The 18,904-nt window shown below is 40.5% G+C and overlaps 1 protein-coding gene across 1 annotated transcript in view; it reads left to right on the top strand.

The window, feature by feature from the left end:
- The first annotated feature begins 8,633 nt into the window (after positions 1-8,633).
- Positions 8,634-18,904, top strand: part of cnih3 (cornichon family AMPA receptor auxiliary protein 3) — an 82,957-nt gene continuing 72,686 nt past the window's right edge. Inside the window, exon 1 of the mRNA XM_046061525.1 lies at positions 8,634-8,711. Within this exon, the coding sequence (XP_045917481.1) occupies positions 8,634-8,711 (78 nt within the window). The remainder of the gene's footprint in view (positions 8,712-18,904) is intronic.

The raw sequence follows: 18,904 nt of genomic DNA, 5'->3' as shown, positions 1-18,904 counted from the left end.
TGTTTACAGACACCCAAAACTTCCTATTTGACAGGTAGGATGAAAACCATTCTAGGGCAGTACCAGAGATTCCCACCCAGTGCCTCAGTCTGTCTAACATGATGTTGTGATCAATGGTGTCAAAAGCAGCGCTAAGGTCCAGGAGTACCAGGACTGAGCACATGTCTTCATCAGTAGACATTAAAAGGTCATTGGTGACTTTAAGCAGGGCAGTCTCAGTGCTGTGGTACTTCCTGAAACCAGATTGAAACTTTTCAAATATTTTGTTATTTTCCAGCACAGTGAGCAGCTGTTTGGACACAATTCTTTCTAGAATCTTTGCAATAAAAGGCAGTTTTGAAATTGGTCTAAAATTTTGTGGGAGGGAGGGATCTAAACCAGTTATCTTTAGATGTGGGTTCACGCAAGCCGTTTTAAAATAATCAGGGACACAACCAGTAGATAGGGAGCTGTTAAAAACAGAGATGAAATGGGGCCCAACAGAATCTATTACTTTCAGTAAAAATTTTGTAGGTATTACATCAAGTGGGCTGGAGGACACTCTCATTTGTGATACTGCTGGGATAAAACTGGTTAAAACTCTCTTGTTGCTGGTGAGGAACCTCTGAGTAAGAGGTCGCGGGGGTAATAGAGGCTCTGATTGACACCACCTTATTGGTAAAATAAGATAAAAACAATTCACAGTCATCATTACTTCCAGCTGAGGCACAAGGAGGGGTTGGGTTTACCAGCTGATCCACAGTCTTAAACAGAAACCTGGGATTGTGTTTATGTGTAGTAATGAGTTCAGAAAAAGTAACTTTAACGTTAATGGCCCACCTTGTCAGGTAGCTGACGTTACTGTATGAATGTTAACGGTAGCGTTAAGTAAAATTTGCCAAACAGGCTTTGTTACGTTTGGATAAGTAACATTAAAGATTCTGTAACAGGGTCACTGTGTCACTAGAATAAGTGTCTCCACCTGGACTGAGAACGGGGCTGAGGGTTCAGGGGGAAGCGGCGGTTGTCGTATTGGTAAAGACTGGTAATTTTGCTGGGCTGTAAATGTTCCTGAGTTAAAGTAGAGAAATTAGCTGAATGACAGCCACTTCTGAGTTTGTCTAGGCTCTCCAGCTGCATGTAATTTTAATCTGTGAGGCCCTGCTTACATTCAAGTTGTGTAGCAGATTAGCATCTGTAGCAGATACTTTTGTGACAACCCAAAGGTTCATTAAAATTCTCTATAAATATATGTCACGCAGTGCCAGTTCAACAGTAAATTTAACATAAGAGCAAAATAATGACTTTACATAAATAGCTGACTTGACTGATAAAGTGGTTTCCAGCAGCAAGATTAATATTGCACATATGAGTAAACAGTGTATTGCATATTGCCATAATTACTGTTACATGCTAGAGAGGTTGCCATGCTGAGGCAATCTCAGTTCAGTAGGTTTTTGCAAGTTGGGAAGAAGCTGTCAGTAACTTTCTACCATTGTTGTGTTTACAGGAGCCAGAGGAGCTGATGGCACCATCATTCCAGATGTGAAGCAGCAGAGTCCAGCTCTACAGAAGTCCCAGCTTGCAGTGTGGCTCTGCCAGATCCTGCAGCTCACTGCTTTGTTCAGCCTTTTGTTTTTGTTTTACTTTAACACCTGGACTCTACTGATTTCAAATTATGACAGTGGGTTCCTATACATAGGTTCTGTCATTATATTTACTATTGAAACACAATACTACAAGTCATTCAAAACAACTGTTACATTAACATTTCAATATTGATATTTCCATGAATGCAAGATTTTAATTTGTTAAACTGTTGCTTTTGTATTAGAAATCTTTTTTGTTGTAGAAAATGTATCAGGCTAAATTTACTTAAAGTACAATCACATTAATCATCGTTCTTTCTTATTGAATATTGAATATTGAATATAGTGTGAGCTAAACATAACAAAATAGAATAACAAAAATATTAAGACGTGTCACGTGAACCATGAAACATTTTTGGTAGCATTTTCAATTTTAAACTCATACTTCTCTTTTAGCAAGAGAGCCTTAATGTTTGATATTTTATCTGTGTTGTATATTTAACTTGTCCTTGGAACTGAAAGAGTGTAAATCTAAGATTTTAAGTCAATAATAAAGACAAAATGAGTGTTAATATATAGAGAATTTATTGCAGTGTGAACCATAATTTATGTATATTTTAAATGTGCATAAAAAACACATAAGGACAACATTTAAAACTAAATGTAAAAGTGAACAGAGGGGGAGAAGGGCCTTTCCACGTCAGTCCACGCCATCAGATTCAGACGTCCAGCACACCGAGGATGCGTTTCTGCAGCTGTCTGGCACCAGGTGTGACATCTGATCCACATTGTGATTCTGGGAGGAAAATATATGAGTTATGAATAAATGTTGCAGGTAGTTAATGTAAAATATAAAGTTAACTATAAAAGATGCCTCAGTTTGGGTGACAGTGCTAATATGTCACATTTGAGAGAAAATAGAACAAGGGAGCATAACCTCAATATATACATGCAGTCAATATAATAACAATAGTCAACAATATGTTTTTGTTGTCCTTTGAAGACAGACAATGTAATATCAGCTCTCAAATGTCAAGTAGCCATAACAATAAATGCTGATTCATAGTAAAGTTAACGTTAGTCTCCACATAATCTATTGTGGCAAATTACCACATATATATATATATATATATATATATATATATAAACGTTGAAGCATTTTAAATCTTGTGTAGTATAATGTAAATAACAGAGAAATAGTTACTTGTTACTTTAAGTGTTGTATACTTTCAGGTTAACTTACCAGCTTATAACATTACTGGAGGTAACGCCAACCAAACAAGCCCCGGGTAGAAGCTACTTCTGCTAACGCAGTGTAACATTTAGCATTAGCTCATTAGCCTGAGCTAACTTGGTCACGTCAAGCTAGGCGGGCGGGGTTTCAGCAACCAGGCACTTTAGTTCCTCCCACGACCCGCCTCTTTGGCCACTTTTGGTTATCCGGGAGTGACATGCGGTGACACGCTGCCAAGATGGCGCCGGCCAGCTCTGCCGATAATGAGCTTCAGAACGGCTCTTCAGAAACCAAGGGGTGACGTGACGGATCCTATGTCCGTTGTTTTATACAGTCTATGGTCCTAACATCAAGTGACCTTCCGATTATTGCGGCATATGTAAACAAACCACAAGCCCTTTAGGTGTGTGCTTGACATCACTTCAACTCCCAGCTTTCCTTAACCTACCCAGACACCTTGTTACGACGCAGACAGGACAGGAGAGACTTCAAGCCGACCCATTCTCACTCCCCAACACAGGGGATCCCTTTAGCGTCATAGTTCAACGCAGTGGGGGAAGCCCTGTAGCGTCAGTTTTTGACAGTAAAGGCAGGAATATGATATTTAACAGAAAAGACTGAGTAAGGAGGTGGATGGGGTGGATGGAGGGCCAGAACGCGGACTTTGAGGAGTCCGAGATTCATGTCCCTTGTGGAAGAAAGAGTCAACATTAAATTACAAGTTACGCAAGTGACGTTAGTTAACTTATATGTTAATTGATGTACGTAGTTATTTTAACCCAAACCATGATCTTTTCCTAACCTTAACCAAGTACTGTTTGTGCCTAAACCTAACCAAATTGCAACGTTTCGCAATTTTAATAACACACCGTTTCAAAATGCCGATGTTTCAAAACGTTAGCGTTTTATTTTGAAAGTCTAACCGGACGTTACATGTATTGTTGCACACTTTACTGGATGTTGCATATTTGTTGTTGCTAGGCGTTACTAACTTGACTGCGGAGCCTTAAACGTCTAAAAATGACGCCAAAGGGGTACCCAGGGCATTGAAAAGCGACACCAAAGGGCCTTGACCAAGCGTCAATGGGAGTGAATGAGTGTGTTGGTCAAGCAGGAGAGGAGCAAGTTTGTAGTTAGTTAATTTCTATCATACATCGTGTTGATAAATCTGAGTATTTCTTTTGGTGAAGCTAATAGTTATTTGTTTCTGTTTTGAAGAATACAACTTCTGTAATGTTATACTGTGATTAAATAAATAAACCAAATTTTTAGGGTCCTTGTTGGTTGTTCTGACACATTTAGAATCATTATCGCTTGTAATTAGCAGCCGGCTTGCTTCGTGCTTACGCATGTAAAATGCATATTTTAAAGGCTTTCTATTATAGTTTTATATTTTTCTGTTATTTATAACATTCTTTCTCAGCCCTGGAACTCAAACCATTTTCTGATGCCTTAAAAATATCTACTAGTCGACTAGAAGGGGGGCAGCCCTAGTATTCAAACTGTTCCATGCAGTTCAGTACAACACTAGGCTTTATAAGCAGTGTTTATAACATCAGAAACAAACAGGGATGTTAGAAAACGTTGTGCAATGATGCAACACTAGTTACCATGCAGACTCGGCAGTCTGTCTTTCACGGGTCTTCCTCTGCTCCTCTCAGGCCTCCTGACTGTCTCTCACACTGTGTCCTTGAGAGACCAACCTGAAGAAAACGCCTGTCAAGGCGCTGGCAGGGGAAGTCCCACGTTCCCTTGGGGCTAATAAGGATCGTGCACACTCTCCTCTCCTCAGTCTAAACTGCACTTCGTGAGTTAACAGGTGATGAGGGGCTGACCTGTGCTATACCTTCTTTCCCTCCCTCAGGGAATATTGGTTATAATTAGAACCAATTCCCTTTCGGTCCGTACACTTGGTTCAACACATTGGTATGGAAATCTTGCATCACTCCCTGAGACATCCCTGCAGCTAGACTGAGAACATCCAGCCCTGGTACAGCAGCAACTGTGATGGCAATTACATCACTTCCCTGCTGAGCGCACCGACTGAGTGACATCCTGTGATGTCACATCCAGACCATAAAACTTCATAAAAGTATGTAGAGAAGCCCAGCTTGCGGCGGAGCAGACATCCACCACTGAAACCCCCTGCTGGTTTTCTCTCTCTAAGTACTGGAGCTTAGGATGGATGCACTTTCGATACCACAATGCCTCTAAATAACAGAGGACTCTTTCTGAATTTCTGTCTGTAGCCCTGGACTATAGTTCCCATGATCCATTGCTAGGTTGCGCTCGCTTGCCAGGAGGTCTGTCTTGCAGTCAGCCTGCCCAGCATTGCAATTTGTGATACAACTATGCCCTCCACCAGGATGTGTCTGAGGGACTGAAATTGTGTGCAGGCGAGGGCTTGTTTCCTCGCTTATTGTCCGCAATGTTGGGTTTTTTAAGTGGGAATAGATTAAAGAGAGCAGGGTGCAGAGCTGTAGTTTGGACTTGTCCTGCCTACAACAGTCTCACTGGCCTTGACAGGAATTTTGGAAGAGTTTCCTCAGGTTGCTCTCACGAGGGCACAATCCCCATACTAATGTGTTGTACTGAGTGTACCGACTGAAAGGGAAATGGGAATGCATAAATGATGCAATGAACTGTAAATGGCCTTTTACTTGCAGGAGTCGTTTTAACAGTTTATCCCAGTAGGTGTATATCCCTATGTATCTCGGCAATTAATTATCTGTTCAGTTTAAGCTATTAAGCCTGATCTGTTAGAGCACTCAGCACAGAGTGTATAAAGGTTAATTTCACTGTAACTCACACATAATTATTGTGGCTAATAGCTGCCATTTTCCCGTCCAATATGAGACTGTGAATTCCAAGAACACGTTAAGAATGAGGGAATGATTTGTGGGCTTCTGGGGGTCGTAGTACTGCACTGGTTCCCCTGCTTACGGTGTGGTCCGGTGTTCAAAGTGTGCTGTGTAACATGAGTCATCATCAGTATGACGATTACTACTAATAATAATTATAGCTGCAGGCAGTATTGAGCGAGCCTTCGTACCTCCTGCACGTTGTGGTGTGCTGTTTCTGCTGCTGTTGGGGGTCGGTGGACGTGGCTCCGAATTTCATGAATATTGGACACAATACGCGCAATGGAGTGAAATCCAGTCTTTGATCTGGATCTTCGTCCCCCAGGACATTCAACCTCTCCCCTTCTCACACTCTGTCCCTAGTTTGCATGTTATCATGCCTCTCTCCCTCTCTGTGTTTGTTTGTTTCTGCTCTCTGTGTGAATGCTGTTGTCCTCTTGTGTGTTTGTGTGGCCTGTCGTCTTTTCAGCTCTCTCTGGTGAAGAGTAGTTGGTGTGGCTCAGACCTTACCCAGGTGACGCACTGCTTCTGACTCCAAATTGGCATGTAGATATCCCCATGCCGGGACTCTTATCAAGAGTCTGTGGCATTGCATTGCGATATTTCGCCATGAAAAAGGAAGTAGTCTGTAAATGGACTGCATGGTCAAATCTGTCCCAATAATGACAATATTGAATATTCAGTCATGGTTTGCACTATGATGTTTTTATTATATTTCTTCATCAAACATTATTGTGTTAATGTGTTCTTTCATGTATCTATGGTTAGAATGGATTGTATGTTATGCTGGATATTTTCCCTATGAGGAAATGTTACAATTCCATCACAGGAAGTAGTGGACATTTTATTTTGTTAACTGTACATACCACACTTTGTTTGCCGTCTCTAACTCTTGGTTTGGTGACTTTCTCCACAATTACAAAACTATTGCTTCTGTTATAGCTGCTGGTTAATAAATTGCTCCAAGGTAATCCTGAGACATGTCCTCGCTTTCCACATAAAACAACACAGAGACAGACCCACTACATAGAAACACAAACACACACACACACACACACACACATAGCCAATATATATGTATATGTATATATATATATATATATATATATGTATTACTCATTATTCAGGGGTATGTTTCAATGGGTTTTTCAGCCAATAATCTGCATTTTTATTGAAAATAATAAGACAGCAGTTTGGTCAAAGACAGCAGGCGTAGCTCTGTTGCTAGGCAACAAGCTGCAAGCATTAAGTTATGCAGAACAGATAGCTGAAATCCGGTTGTAACACAACTTTCAAAATAAAACTCGGACTCAGTGTCATATATTTTTCGTTTTTTTAATCTTAAAATGGTCTTTTCACAGTGTTCTTCATTGTTATTAATGTTGACTGCCATCTATAATAATCTGCCAAAAAACCTTACTAATTACAAAAGATGGCCTACAATTATTTTAAGCCTTTTATTTTCATACAAAGTCAGTCACGGCTGTTGTATTTGCTTGCAATTGTTTATATAGCACAAAATCACGTGTCTCAGAGGATCTTACAATCTTGACAACATTGGACTTTAAGTGGCTGTGTACGACCTTTTTCCCCATGCTTTTGTTTTAAAGGCCCTCGCCACTGTATTTTTCTCCCTGCCTCTGGAAAGCATGTTTTACATCTTGCTTTAAGTGTTTAATAAATACATTTATAAATGATTATCATCATTATTTACAGTACACATTGCTACATCGCTACTTTCAATTAACTTTATTGTCAACACGCTTTTACACAGTAAAACATGATCTTATATCCTTTCATGATGTGCCGTTTTCAAAAAATATAACAACAATAAACAGTAAAATTCAGGAATGTAAAGTGGATCTTACTCTGTATAGACAGTAATCGTGCAAAACACATTACACTACAGCTCTCAAGAATAATCAATTAACTTAAAGGGTATCATGTATTTTGTAGAGCATTGTTTCCCAGGTGTCTAGACACAGCATAAAGCTTCTGTGATTATTTGAAATTACAGGCAAGCGTCAGAAGGTGGCGCCAGTCTCAAAGTTTATACTGTGGGCCTAAACCAAGAAGACGGTTCAGTTTCATTGAAGTCCTCAATGAAACAGTATTTTTTTAGATCACTTTCGGTATGATGATTGCAGGAATGAATGCTTTCTGTCTGAAGCATGTACAGTATATTTGCATTAAGTGGACATCACACAGCAAATTGTGTTGTACTGAATTGGTCAGCCACCCTGCGCAAGTTTCAACAGCCCCAAATGATTTGGCATCCAAATGATCAAATATACACTGAGAGCACAGTCAACCTTGAAAGCAAGTCTGTGGAAAACTAGAAATGTGCACACAGACACCAGCTACACACACACGCCGGGTGCTGCTCTTTTAAATCCACCTGTTCACGCGCCTTCCTGCGGTGTCTGCTGCGCTATATGGATGGTTTGTCAGGGAGAGAAAACAGCATTAACGCCTTGTGCATGAAGTGACGAGGAGCTCCTCTCATAACACAATGACAGCACGTACACAGCAGAGGTCCTTCTGCCGTTGCTGAATGGATTACATTCGTATTCACCTCTCCCGAATGGTTTTGCGCATAACCTCCTCATATTAGCTTCCAGTCATCTCTGAGAAGACCGCTGCCTCTCTATGATTGCATGATCCCCTCAGCAATACATTGGGCACAGATCGCTGATCACGCCAAACGCACTGATCTGCGACCAGCTTTTACTTCAGAGTCACATCACCGCTGCTGGGTGGACGCACTGCTGATCTGGAGAGGATTTCTGCAACAATTCGTTGCAAACATTGTGGGGGGCCAAGTCATGGTGCCGGTACCGCAGCGGCTTCTCATGGTACCGTGAGAACTTTCCTTCTGACTCCCCCCTTTCCCCCCCTATTTTTGTTTTAGATGTTTATCGGAGGGATCGTGGTTCGTTGGGAAATTATCCACCGTTTCCCCTTTCAATTATGTTCACCTTTGCTGCCTTCTGCTACATGCTGTCTCTGGTCCTCTGTGTGTCCCTGATCTTCTTTGCAATATGGCATGTAAGTACCTTTAAATCGGTATATGTTGTGTTTCGTGTTTTCCTGGATGTGTGCACGTCGGACGCGCAGGTGTTCTGCGTAATAGTGCTACAGAACTCACACTCCTGAGCATTCATTCATTTCAAATGGATCTTTTTCGTAGCTTTTACACGTTTTAACATCAGTTTTTGGCAGATATAATCCTCAGCGTGACAGGTGCGCACCTGTATCTCTCCTCATTCATATATGCATTCATCCTTTTCACCACTTTGTCACAATATCACCAGTCTTTCCTCTTATTTGGCTACTATAATACATACATATTCATGCTGACCCAATTTGATATGCAGAAATGCTTGCAACCCTGTGCAGCATCCTAGATCAATTAAACAGCCTTCCTTTCAGTTCAATTAGGACATCTTGTAAATCTCCCTGCTCTGCTCAATCTGCCTTTAATCAAGCCTCAGCTCAGCTACACACCAGTGCCAATATGAATGACTGCATTATTATATTTAAATAATCTAATTACTTGCTCCATGAGCATCATCTCCATCATGCAGAGCCTTATGTAAAGACAGATTTGGGTCAGGTCTTTCAGCATATTGCCCTTAGTCTGCTTTTTTGCATGGAAACAGCAAACAGACCTGATGCACTTGGAATGACTGATCCTCTGGCAATTACAGCTAATAGTCGGTCTGCCTGTCTGTCAGACAGTGGCCCATGTGTCTGCTCACAGAGCAGAAATAAAGAGACAGGGAAAGTGAGACTGCAGACACCCATGATAGTACAGTTAAAACGGAGTGGGTTTGTTAAAGAAAAAACAAAGCTAAATAGAATAAACATAGCACACCTTCATAATGTGTGCGACTACTTCATTGATAAGGAATAACAACACCTCCAGGTTTTGATTCACAATACAGGAACAGAAAACACAACACCTCCTTCAGTCCTGTCTGTGATGTAAATTCAGCACTGGTGGAAGGATCACAATGGAACACGTTATTCTGTAGCTTCAGCAATAATCCACATCGCACCAGGCTTTATTTTACATTCTGCTTATGATGGCAGAAACAGGGGAGATGCCTCCGTGTGACATGCAGACGTGCAGTATAAGAAGCTGGGAGCTCCATACTGGGAGAAAACATAATTAGGAAGGAGCTGTGAGGTGGGAATATGTGGAGCTGTGGAAGCCTTCAGCAGAGCCAAGGCTGCACATTAACACCAGCCACCTGCCAAATGCTGGGAAATGTTGGCTGTAACTCTTTCCCTTCTATCAGCCGCTTTGGTAAGCAGCCGGAGAAGGCTATCTTTTTGGTCAGTCTTTTTTTCTCTAATTTCAAGAACTCATATGGTTTCAAAGAACTGCTGAAAACACTGAATCCTGCTGCCATCAGTGGCTACTTGACCAAAAGGTTAGTTTTTAATGCCCTGAGCAGCAGTGCATTGCTAAAAAGAGCAAGTGTGCTGAGTCAAACTACCCTGGGTAAAATCAAGCTATAAATAAAAATGAGCCAGTATAAATGAACATAAAAAGACAGAGGCTATGAAACAGGACACAGGGACACAAAGACAATGGAAAATGAGTAATGAACTGCCCTGACTCAAACATATTACCAGTCCTGTCAGCAGGTAACATGAGTCATGGGAGTAAGAGAATGACAAACGACTGCAAACAGATGGACTTCTGTCATTAATTGGCCACATCCATCAAAACATGTACCCCAAAGTTAATTAGCTCACAGGTATCACATGTCGTTAGCATGTTTTGTAGGAGGGATCTCACTGACCACAACTGATTCTTCTTCAAATTCCCTCATTCACATTACATTACATAAGGAAAAAAGAGGAGGACACGCTGGCTATCTTTGGAAAATCTATTGTCATTAATCACGTTCCTCTCTGACCATCCCTGGACTCACCGTGAGCTAAGGTGTTAAGCAAGAATAGGTCAGGGAACGAGGGAACAGAACTAGACTGTGGCTATATAAGTATCCATTAAAGTCACGGTAACAAAACTACTTTTTGGGAACTATGGGGAAGTCATGTTGATGAGTTTGTCTAATCATTTTACCACTAATATACCCTATATAATCCTGGCAGCACAGTGCTTCAGTGGCAACTAAGTGCGTTAATTGTACTAAAGTACTGTAATGGAACACAATTTTGAGGCACTTTTTTCTTTATTTGAATGTTTTGTACTTGTATGCAACTTTTACTCCACTATAAATACTATATTTTCACCACACTACATTTACTGCTGGTATAACTACTTTGCAGAGTCCCATTTTACATATAAACTTGTAACCATCAGATTAAGTATTAGTCATAAACTACCCAACAGTAGCTAAAATTAGCAGCACCTAATCCAACAACAACAGTAAAATCCAATTTACACATGGATGCATCAGTAAAAATATTCTAAGAATACATTTGTCTGCATGTGAGCACTTTTACTTTGGATATTTTAAGTTTATTTCCTTCTAATATGTCCATAATTGTGTTCCATAGTGGTATTGCTACTTTTAAGTAAGGGATTAGAGTATTTCTTCCACCACTGCAGCGCTTGCTGACAATTCTTATTTTGCAATTACAGACTAATTATAAACCGATTTTACAGAAGTTAGCTTGAACCAAACTAGCACCAACAGTGTGTGTGTGTGCGTGGATTTGTAAAAAGCTTACACACTGGCTAATCCTAGAACTTGCCGGGCATTCCAGTTCTTTATGGTACTTCCCTCTAGTCTTTCTCCTTTTTTTTCTGTTGTCACTCTATGTCTATAAAGTATATTCATAAAACCCTGGTTGAAATTTTGTCCTCACCTAAAAAGAACTTGCCGTTCTGTCTAACAGTGCTAAAGAAGAAGAGAAGAGCCACAATATCAGTAAATTAACTCAAATAAATGTTTTGATAAGCCCAATTATCTAAAGTTTTCTAACATTTTTTGACATTTGCCATCATAAGCTAATGGTCATACCAGACCAAGTGAGATTATAGCAGCAAATCTCTAAGCGTATTGATTTGAGAAAGGGTTCAAAGGTTCCATAGTCTGGTCACATACTCTATCCATTAGCAGAACATTTCTCAAACTTTAACATTAATTAATAATATATGTTCAATTTGGAAACACAACACATTCAGAAACACAAGAGATCAGATTTTTAAAGGACTACAGTCAAAAGGTTTTACTGTAAATGCCTATAGCTAGTGTTCTGATCAGCCAGGACTTTTCACCATATTTCAAGAGAGAGATTTTCTTCTTCTTCTTGCGTGGAGAGAGGTACATTTCCTAGCCATCAGGCAGAGACTATGACTCTTGAAGTGATTCTGGCAGCTCAGGAAGACATAATTATCCATTAGGACTAGTATATGTAACATTTCTGACAAACATGTCACACTGTTCTCACTGTGGGATATATTGACAATGAGTGGTTCACTTCAAACCAGATGCAACAATCGGCAGAATCAATCTGTTCATTACATAAAATCCAACACCCCAGTCACCCATGGGAGCCCCCACAAATGATTACGAAGGCATTTTAATTAACATACAAGGTGAACTGCGACCTCCCCCGAGCTCTACGGCTCAGTGCTTCCACGGTTTGGCTGTGCTTAAGTGTTTGTCCTCCCATGTAACCACAGCCCCTAATGTGCTTTACGTGTCATTAAAGCTGGGAGCGAGCCACACGGTCCTCTGGTGCGCCTCTGATAGATGGGAAAGCCTTGCGGTTGTCCTGGCTGCGTGGCAGAGGGCAGAATGTCAAATGGACATCATTTGCACTCTCAGTTGGGTTTGTCCATTATGTTGTGGCAGTTCTGGTATTTAGAGTATGGAAGGTGCAGTAAGAAATGAACACATATTTTGCATAGATGAAGCAACAAGTAGGGCGGATTTTTCAACCGGGCAGACCATCCTTATAATATAAGTCTCAGTGTTTGATCCACATCCATCAACCTACAGACGCCTTTTCATTTCCCCAGTCTCTCCAGGCAGAGGACATTTAGTGGAATCACGTTTTCTGAGGGCTCTTTCAGAGGTGTGGCAAGCAGCTACAAACTCTTTTAATGTCGTTCAGAATTTTTCAAAGTAAAAGCTTAGTTCAAGTCCAAATACTGCTTTTTATTTTGTAGGCTAAACCACTAAAGAAGAAGTGTTGATGTGAGTAACTGTTGCTGTAATGACTGACATCTATTTCAGCACCACTATCAAAGAATTAATTTATTTATATTTTTTGCTGCTATCAAAGCACCATAATGTGGCGGCGGGCCAGATATTATTGTTGGGCCGTTTTGGCAATGGTCCATAATAAGAGAATGAACGTGTTTCCCTTGTCAATGTTTGTATAAACATGTGTTGGTTATAATGTGCAGAAACAGTGACAGTGTTTCACACTCTTGGCTTACATTTTCCATGTTATCTGTCAGTGGCCAAGTCGCATTAATATATGGTTTTACTGAATAATTAAGTAAATATCATTTCTTATTAAATATACCCAGGGTGCGATTTGTGTAAAAAACAGAGGGGGGGGGGGGGGGGGGGGGGGGGGGGGGGGGGGTGTTTGTTTTACCTCATGAAAATAACCCCCCACCTCACCTCTCAGGTGAAGTGAGTGGGTAAGGGGAGAGAGACTGATTTAAAAGCCGTCACTTTCATTAAACCCCGTAGCTGTGTGTCCGGGCATACTCAAAGGTGTAACAGGGACACTGGGCTTCTTGTCATCACAGAAACAGATCGTCAGATTGTGAAGTTTATTGCAGCTTCAGTAATATGCCTCCCCGCACCCTGAATATACCTAAAGAACCCTCATGTCTTGACTGGCCACTTTTTGCTGTCACAGAAGAGACACCTTTTGTGCTGTGTCAGCCACGGTAGCTGTCCTACGCTCTTTGAAAGTTAGAGGGCAGTGGTAGACTGGACAGATGGTTGCAATTCACAACCCTCACCACTAGATGCCACTAAATCGTACACACTGAACCTTTAATTAATGGATAACCAACATTTAAAACTTTTATTACTAAATAGGATCACAACGCAAAATAAAATGCTCACTCCAGGAAGTCACAGGTCTGACCAAGAAGTAGTGAAGTACATAACCCATGTAAGATAAAGACTTCTTGTGTTTGAATTTTGATTTGAAATAAGCAAGATATAACATGTGAATTTGTGATGTTTAGAAGTACTGGCAAATGTTATAACCCTTTGACATAATCAGGCTAGCTGTTGCTGCTGTTTCCATTCTTTATGCTAAATCAGGCTAACATCCCCTGGTTCTAGCTTTATAGTTAATTTAACTCTTGGCAAGAAAGCTAATAAGTGTATTCCCCAAAGTGTGGAAACATTCTTTTAATACAGTCATTACTTAGGTCACTTATCTTAAATTATTTTATTTACTCCCCAAAGAGCAATTAAAGAAGTGCACGTTTACTATGGTATTAAATTTGGTCATGCATGGCTACAGTATAAACCAAATGATTGAGATGTTAAGGCCGAACGGTCTGGTTGAACTAGAGCGTGTACCCCCTTGGTGCAGTTTGTTTTGGGCTGGTGTGAACAACCACACTCTGGTCTGAATTGAAGAGATGGTCTCGGACCACTGTCAAGTGAATTCTGTTTTAAAATAAATCAGTATTAGTTGAGGGCAGGAGGTGATGAATTTTGTCTCTAATAATTCCAATTTTATGATTAAAGAACGTCATGAAGTTGTTACTGCAGGAATACACGGCACAATAGTTGTAACTCTGCTTGGCTACAAAGCTGAAAAGATACGTGGGGTAGTTCTTAATTTCCTGAACTTAATGATTACTGATGAGTAATAGGCTGCTGTGGCATTAGGGAGGGCCTTCCTTAATGTTGTAAGACTATCTTGCCACCTTAAAGGGGCCATGTGTAGTTTTCAGTGGCCTCTAGCAGTGAGGTTTCAGATTGCAACCACTACCTTCCCAAGCTTGTGCTGATGAGCGTGCCCAGTGAGAGAGCCAAAACAGAGACTCAATTATCCCAATCTAACCAAAGTTATAAACAATATGATAGTATTGGATGATTAATGTTGACAGGAAATAAAGCTCATAAATTAAAAAATACTACTAATTTTTGGAATTATCCTGCAAGATAGCATTTTGTATTAATTTCATGTATCATTGTAGTTTGCCTTGTCATCAGAGTTTACCATTTATTTTATTGTTTATTTCAAAAAATAAAATTTAAAACCGTTTCATCATTTCTTGCAGGCTAAAATCAACACTTTGACATAATACCAGTACACAGCATAGTAATATGAATTGCATTAGCTGGTGAAGTTTGGCAAGCTATAAAACTGTAGTGTTTCGCAACATTAGCAATTGGTCGGCATTAGCTGGCAAGCTAACGTTATCTAACTTTAGCCGACTAAAACACAATATCACAATATATTTCACATGCTTTGCAGTAATATTAGCTTACCTGTCCAATAGGATGGAAGCTAACTCTGGGCTGGTTTTTATGTCAAAAACAAAGCAGAGGTCTCTTCATGACCCAAACGCCTTTCCAGTGTCCACCCGCGTTGTGAACGGATGTGTGTGGGGGATGAAAAGAATGAATAAATAACCTGAGAAAGATCGTAGACATAAGGAGCAGGCACAGGGGCAACTATGACCTGTCCCCCGCTGGCCACGGTCCTGCATGAGTAGGAGGGTGTGCTGTGAGTGCGCTGTGGTGGTTTGCCGGGAACTGTGCACGGGGGAGACTGCGGTTCAAGAGAGGATTGGAGAAAGCTTCTGCAGCTATGCCTATTGCGACCGTGGTTCTTTGCCCTCGAAGACTGAGAGGAGGAAGGCTGAGATTGATCCGGAGCTGGAGAGACCTCATTAGGGCAGCTTGAGTTGAGGCTCCCACAAGGCCGAGGCACATGCACCACACAAACTTCATTTAAATGTGACAGGACACACATGGAATAGAAAGCAAGAGGATAGTGGAGGCCAATGATGGCCAACTCATTTTTGCTCCAGGACCCTCTTATGGGTTAATCTGGCCTTTGCCAAAACCTTTTTTCTCTTCACCCTCTCCCTTTCACCTACCTTAAATTACCTCACAAAAGCAAATGCGGGTTTAAATAACACAGAGGCAACATTAGATCTCCCGCACACTTAAGGCTGGATTTGGAGAGGAGCAGCTCAGCTAGCATGACGCTTGGCGACGCCAACTCGCCAAGCATGACGTTGCCTCACACTGAGATTTTGACAAGTACAGGGCATTCGCAGGTTTAAGAGAGGTGTCGTGTGAATAAGTGTTCACACTGAACAACCATAATGCTCGCCTGTCTGTTACTGTCTCAATGATGTTCTGGTGATGGTTTTTTTGGGTTGCTATGTGCAAAAAGGAGAGAGGAGCTAAGCAGAATACAAAATGATCATCAGACATGAAAGAGCAGATGCAAAGCTAGGCAGCGATACAGATAGGGATCAAAAGACAGGAGTAGTAGATAATAAAAGTAAAGTTCTGTGTGGAAAGGCTGAAATTTCATTGTTGAATGAGGGATCTAGCTTTTCTAGGAGACAAGTACGTGACAACATGGCATGCAAACGGAGAGATTGATAAAGAGATCAATAACGAAATGATTAACTAGAAGAACAGAAGAACAGACCACTTCAGTCACAGCAAATAAAGCTTTGTGTTGGGAAGGGCACTCAAAGTTCACACTGTCTTCATCTGGTTTATTCATGTCCTAATTACAGCAATGAAATAAAGATGAAGTACAATCGGCTTTCCACTTAATGTTCTTGTTACAACCGTCTCTGGCTGTGTCCGGAATAATTTACTCATTCAATATTTATTTAACACTACATAGGGAAATCAATGTAGAGGACCATATAGTTTCAGGAAAATATTAATCTAGAAAATAATTTTTTGAATCTGGCAACCTGATCAATGCACGACGGTAGCTCGCTCTCAGGAGCATGAATTTACTCTGATGTTTGGACATCAGTAGTTGTGGTTTAAAAGTGAATGATTTCAGAGCTTTGTTTCAGGACACTTCTGGTTTTTTAAAACTGCAGTCTTATTTATACAGTTTTAGCCGTCTTTTGGAAGGATAACATCATGTTCTTCATACAATGAAGTATCCTGGTTCCCGAACTCCTGTCTGATTTGTTCGGCAGCTCAAAGAGGCGTGATGTTGCGTTATATATATATATATATATATAACAATATAGGGACAGAAAAGGGTCTGACATTGAGTCAGATGTGCAAGAGTTTATAAATAAATCTAAAGAACTCTAAAATGTATTTGTTTTTGAAAATCATTATTCATCAAACAGGCAATAGTTTCTGTGTTTGGATACGTAACTCACTGCTAATTAAGGGCAAACAAGAAAATGGCTAATATGAACATGATATCAGGCTGAGAGAATTAAATAAAACTATGGCAAAAATTTCCAATCAGACAGATCTAGCCAGATAATCTAAACCACTTCATTTGGTGATAAAACTGAAAGAGAGAAAACCCAAAATGTTGGTAATAACCCCTCACTGCAGAAGAAAAATGTGCACACGTATGTAAGTACATCAGGTTAAAGTTTATCCAGGAGGTATTCTGTACACTGTGCTGTGATGTGACATTCACAACTGACAGTCTAGCTTGTCTTTCTCTTCATTTTGGTAAACATAGTGGATTGTTTGAAACCTGTGTGATTGTCTGAAAGCTTCTGTTTTGTGCCAATTCTGACTACTTTTTAGTCACACATTTTCGTCCTAGCAATGATTAAAATGTTATTATTATCAAAATACTAATTTCTCCTAAAAATAAGACCCAGGCTTTATGAAATCCAAATTTTCTGTAAGATTGAAGAGTTCCATATCTATTAAATACGATATAGAAAAGAGGACAGAACTAATGTGGTGATAAGAGGGAATGACATTCTGAGAAAACCCAGCCACCCAACCACTACCTCATCCACTGGCCGGTGTGCTCTATGGCACATAAATAGAATTTACTTTTAATCAGATCACAAATGAAAAATAAGGTTGGAAGACGTTTGTTTGAAATCCTACGTCAGTATGCACAGCCTTTGCTCAGTTCTTTGTTGAAGCACCTTTGGCACCAATAACCGGCTCAAGTCTTTTTGAGTATGATGCTATAAGCTTGGCACACCTATTTTTGTTCAATCGAGTTCAAGTCTGGGCTCTGGCTGGGCCACTCAAGGACATTCAAAGACTTGTCCTGTAGCCAATCCTTTGTTATTTTGGCTGTGTGCTTAGGGTCATTTTCCTGTTGGAAGATGAACCTTTGCCCCAAGTTTTCATCAAGGATGTCTCTGTACATTGCTGCCTTCATCTTTCCCTCAATCCTGACTAGTCTTCACGTTCCTTCTGCTGAAAAACACCTGATGCACGATGCTGCCACCACCATGCTTCACTGTAGGGATGGCATTAGCCAGGTGATGAGCGGTGCCTGGTTTCCCCCAGACATGATGCTTGCCGTTCAGGCCAAAGAGTCTTTTTTGTTTCATCAGACCAGAGAATTTTGTTTCTCATGGTCTGAGAGTCCTTCAGGTGCCTTTTGGCAAACTCCAGGCAGGCTGTCATGGGCCGGGCAGGCAGCTCTAAGAAGAGTCCTGGTGCTTCCAAAACTTCTTCCATTTACGGATGATGGAGGCCACAGTGCTCATTAGGACCTTCAATGCTGCAGAAATTTTTCTGTACCCTTCCTAAGATCTGTGCCTCGATACAATCATGTCCCAGAGGTGGACTTAATAGCTTGATTTGTGTTCTGACATGCACTGTTAACTGTGGGACCTTATATAGACAGGTGTGTGCCTTTCTAAATCATGTCCAATCAACTGAATTTGAACGTGCTTTTTAATTTTTTTTATTTTTAATAAATTTGCAAAGATTTAAAACTAACGTCTTTCACATTGTCATTATGGGCTATTGTTTGTAGAATCTGGAGGCAAATAATGAATTTCATCCATTTTGGAATGAGGCTGTAATATAAAAAAATGTGGAAAAAGCGCTGTGAATACTTTCTGGATGCACAGTATATGACAGAAAATAAGGGAAAGCATAGTAGATTCCCTTTTAAGGCGGAGACACGTCTATAAATGACATAACAAAAAATAAGGGAATTCAGGTCCTTTCGGTTTCACCTAGAATTTACAGTAGCATGCAGAGCCACAGTGATTTTCTACCACACTACACTGAACTGTACAAACTAGGAAGTAGCTTGTGTTCAAGGTGACCTAG

Source organism: Micropterus dolomieu, linkage group LG10, assembly GCF_021292245.1.
Source record: "Micropterus dolomieu isolate WLL.071019.BEF.003 ecotype Adirondacks linkage group LG10, ASM2129224v1, whole genome shotgun sequence".
NCBI classification, from domain to species: domain Eukaryota; kingdom Metazoa; phylum Chordata; class Actinopteri; order Centrarchiformes; family Centrarchidae; genus Micropterus; species Micropterus dolomieu.
Note: the sequence above shows the minus strand (reverse complement) of the source record. Positions and strands in the feature narration are given on the sequence as shown.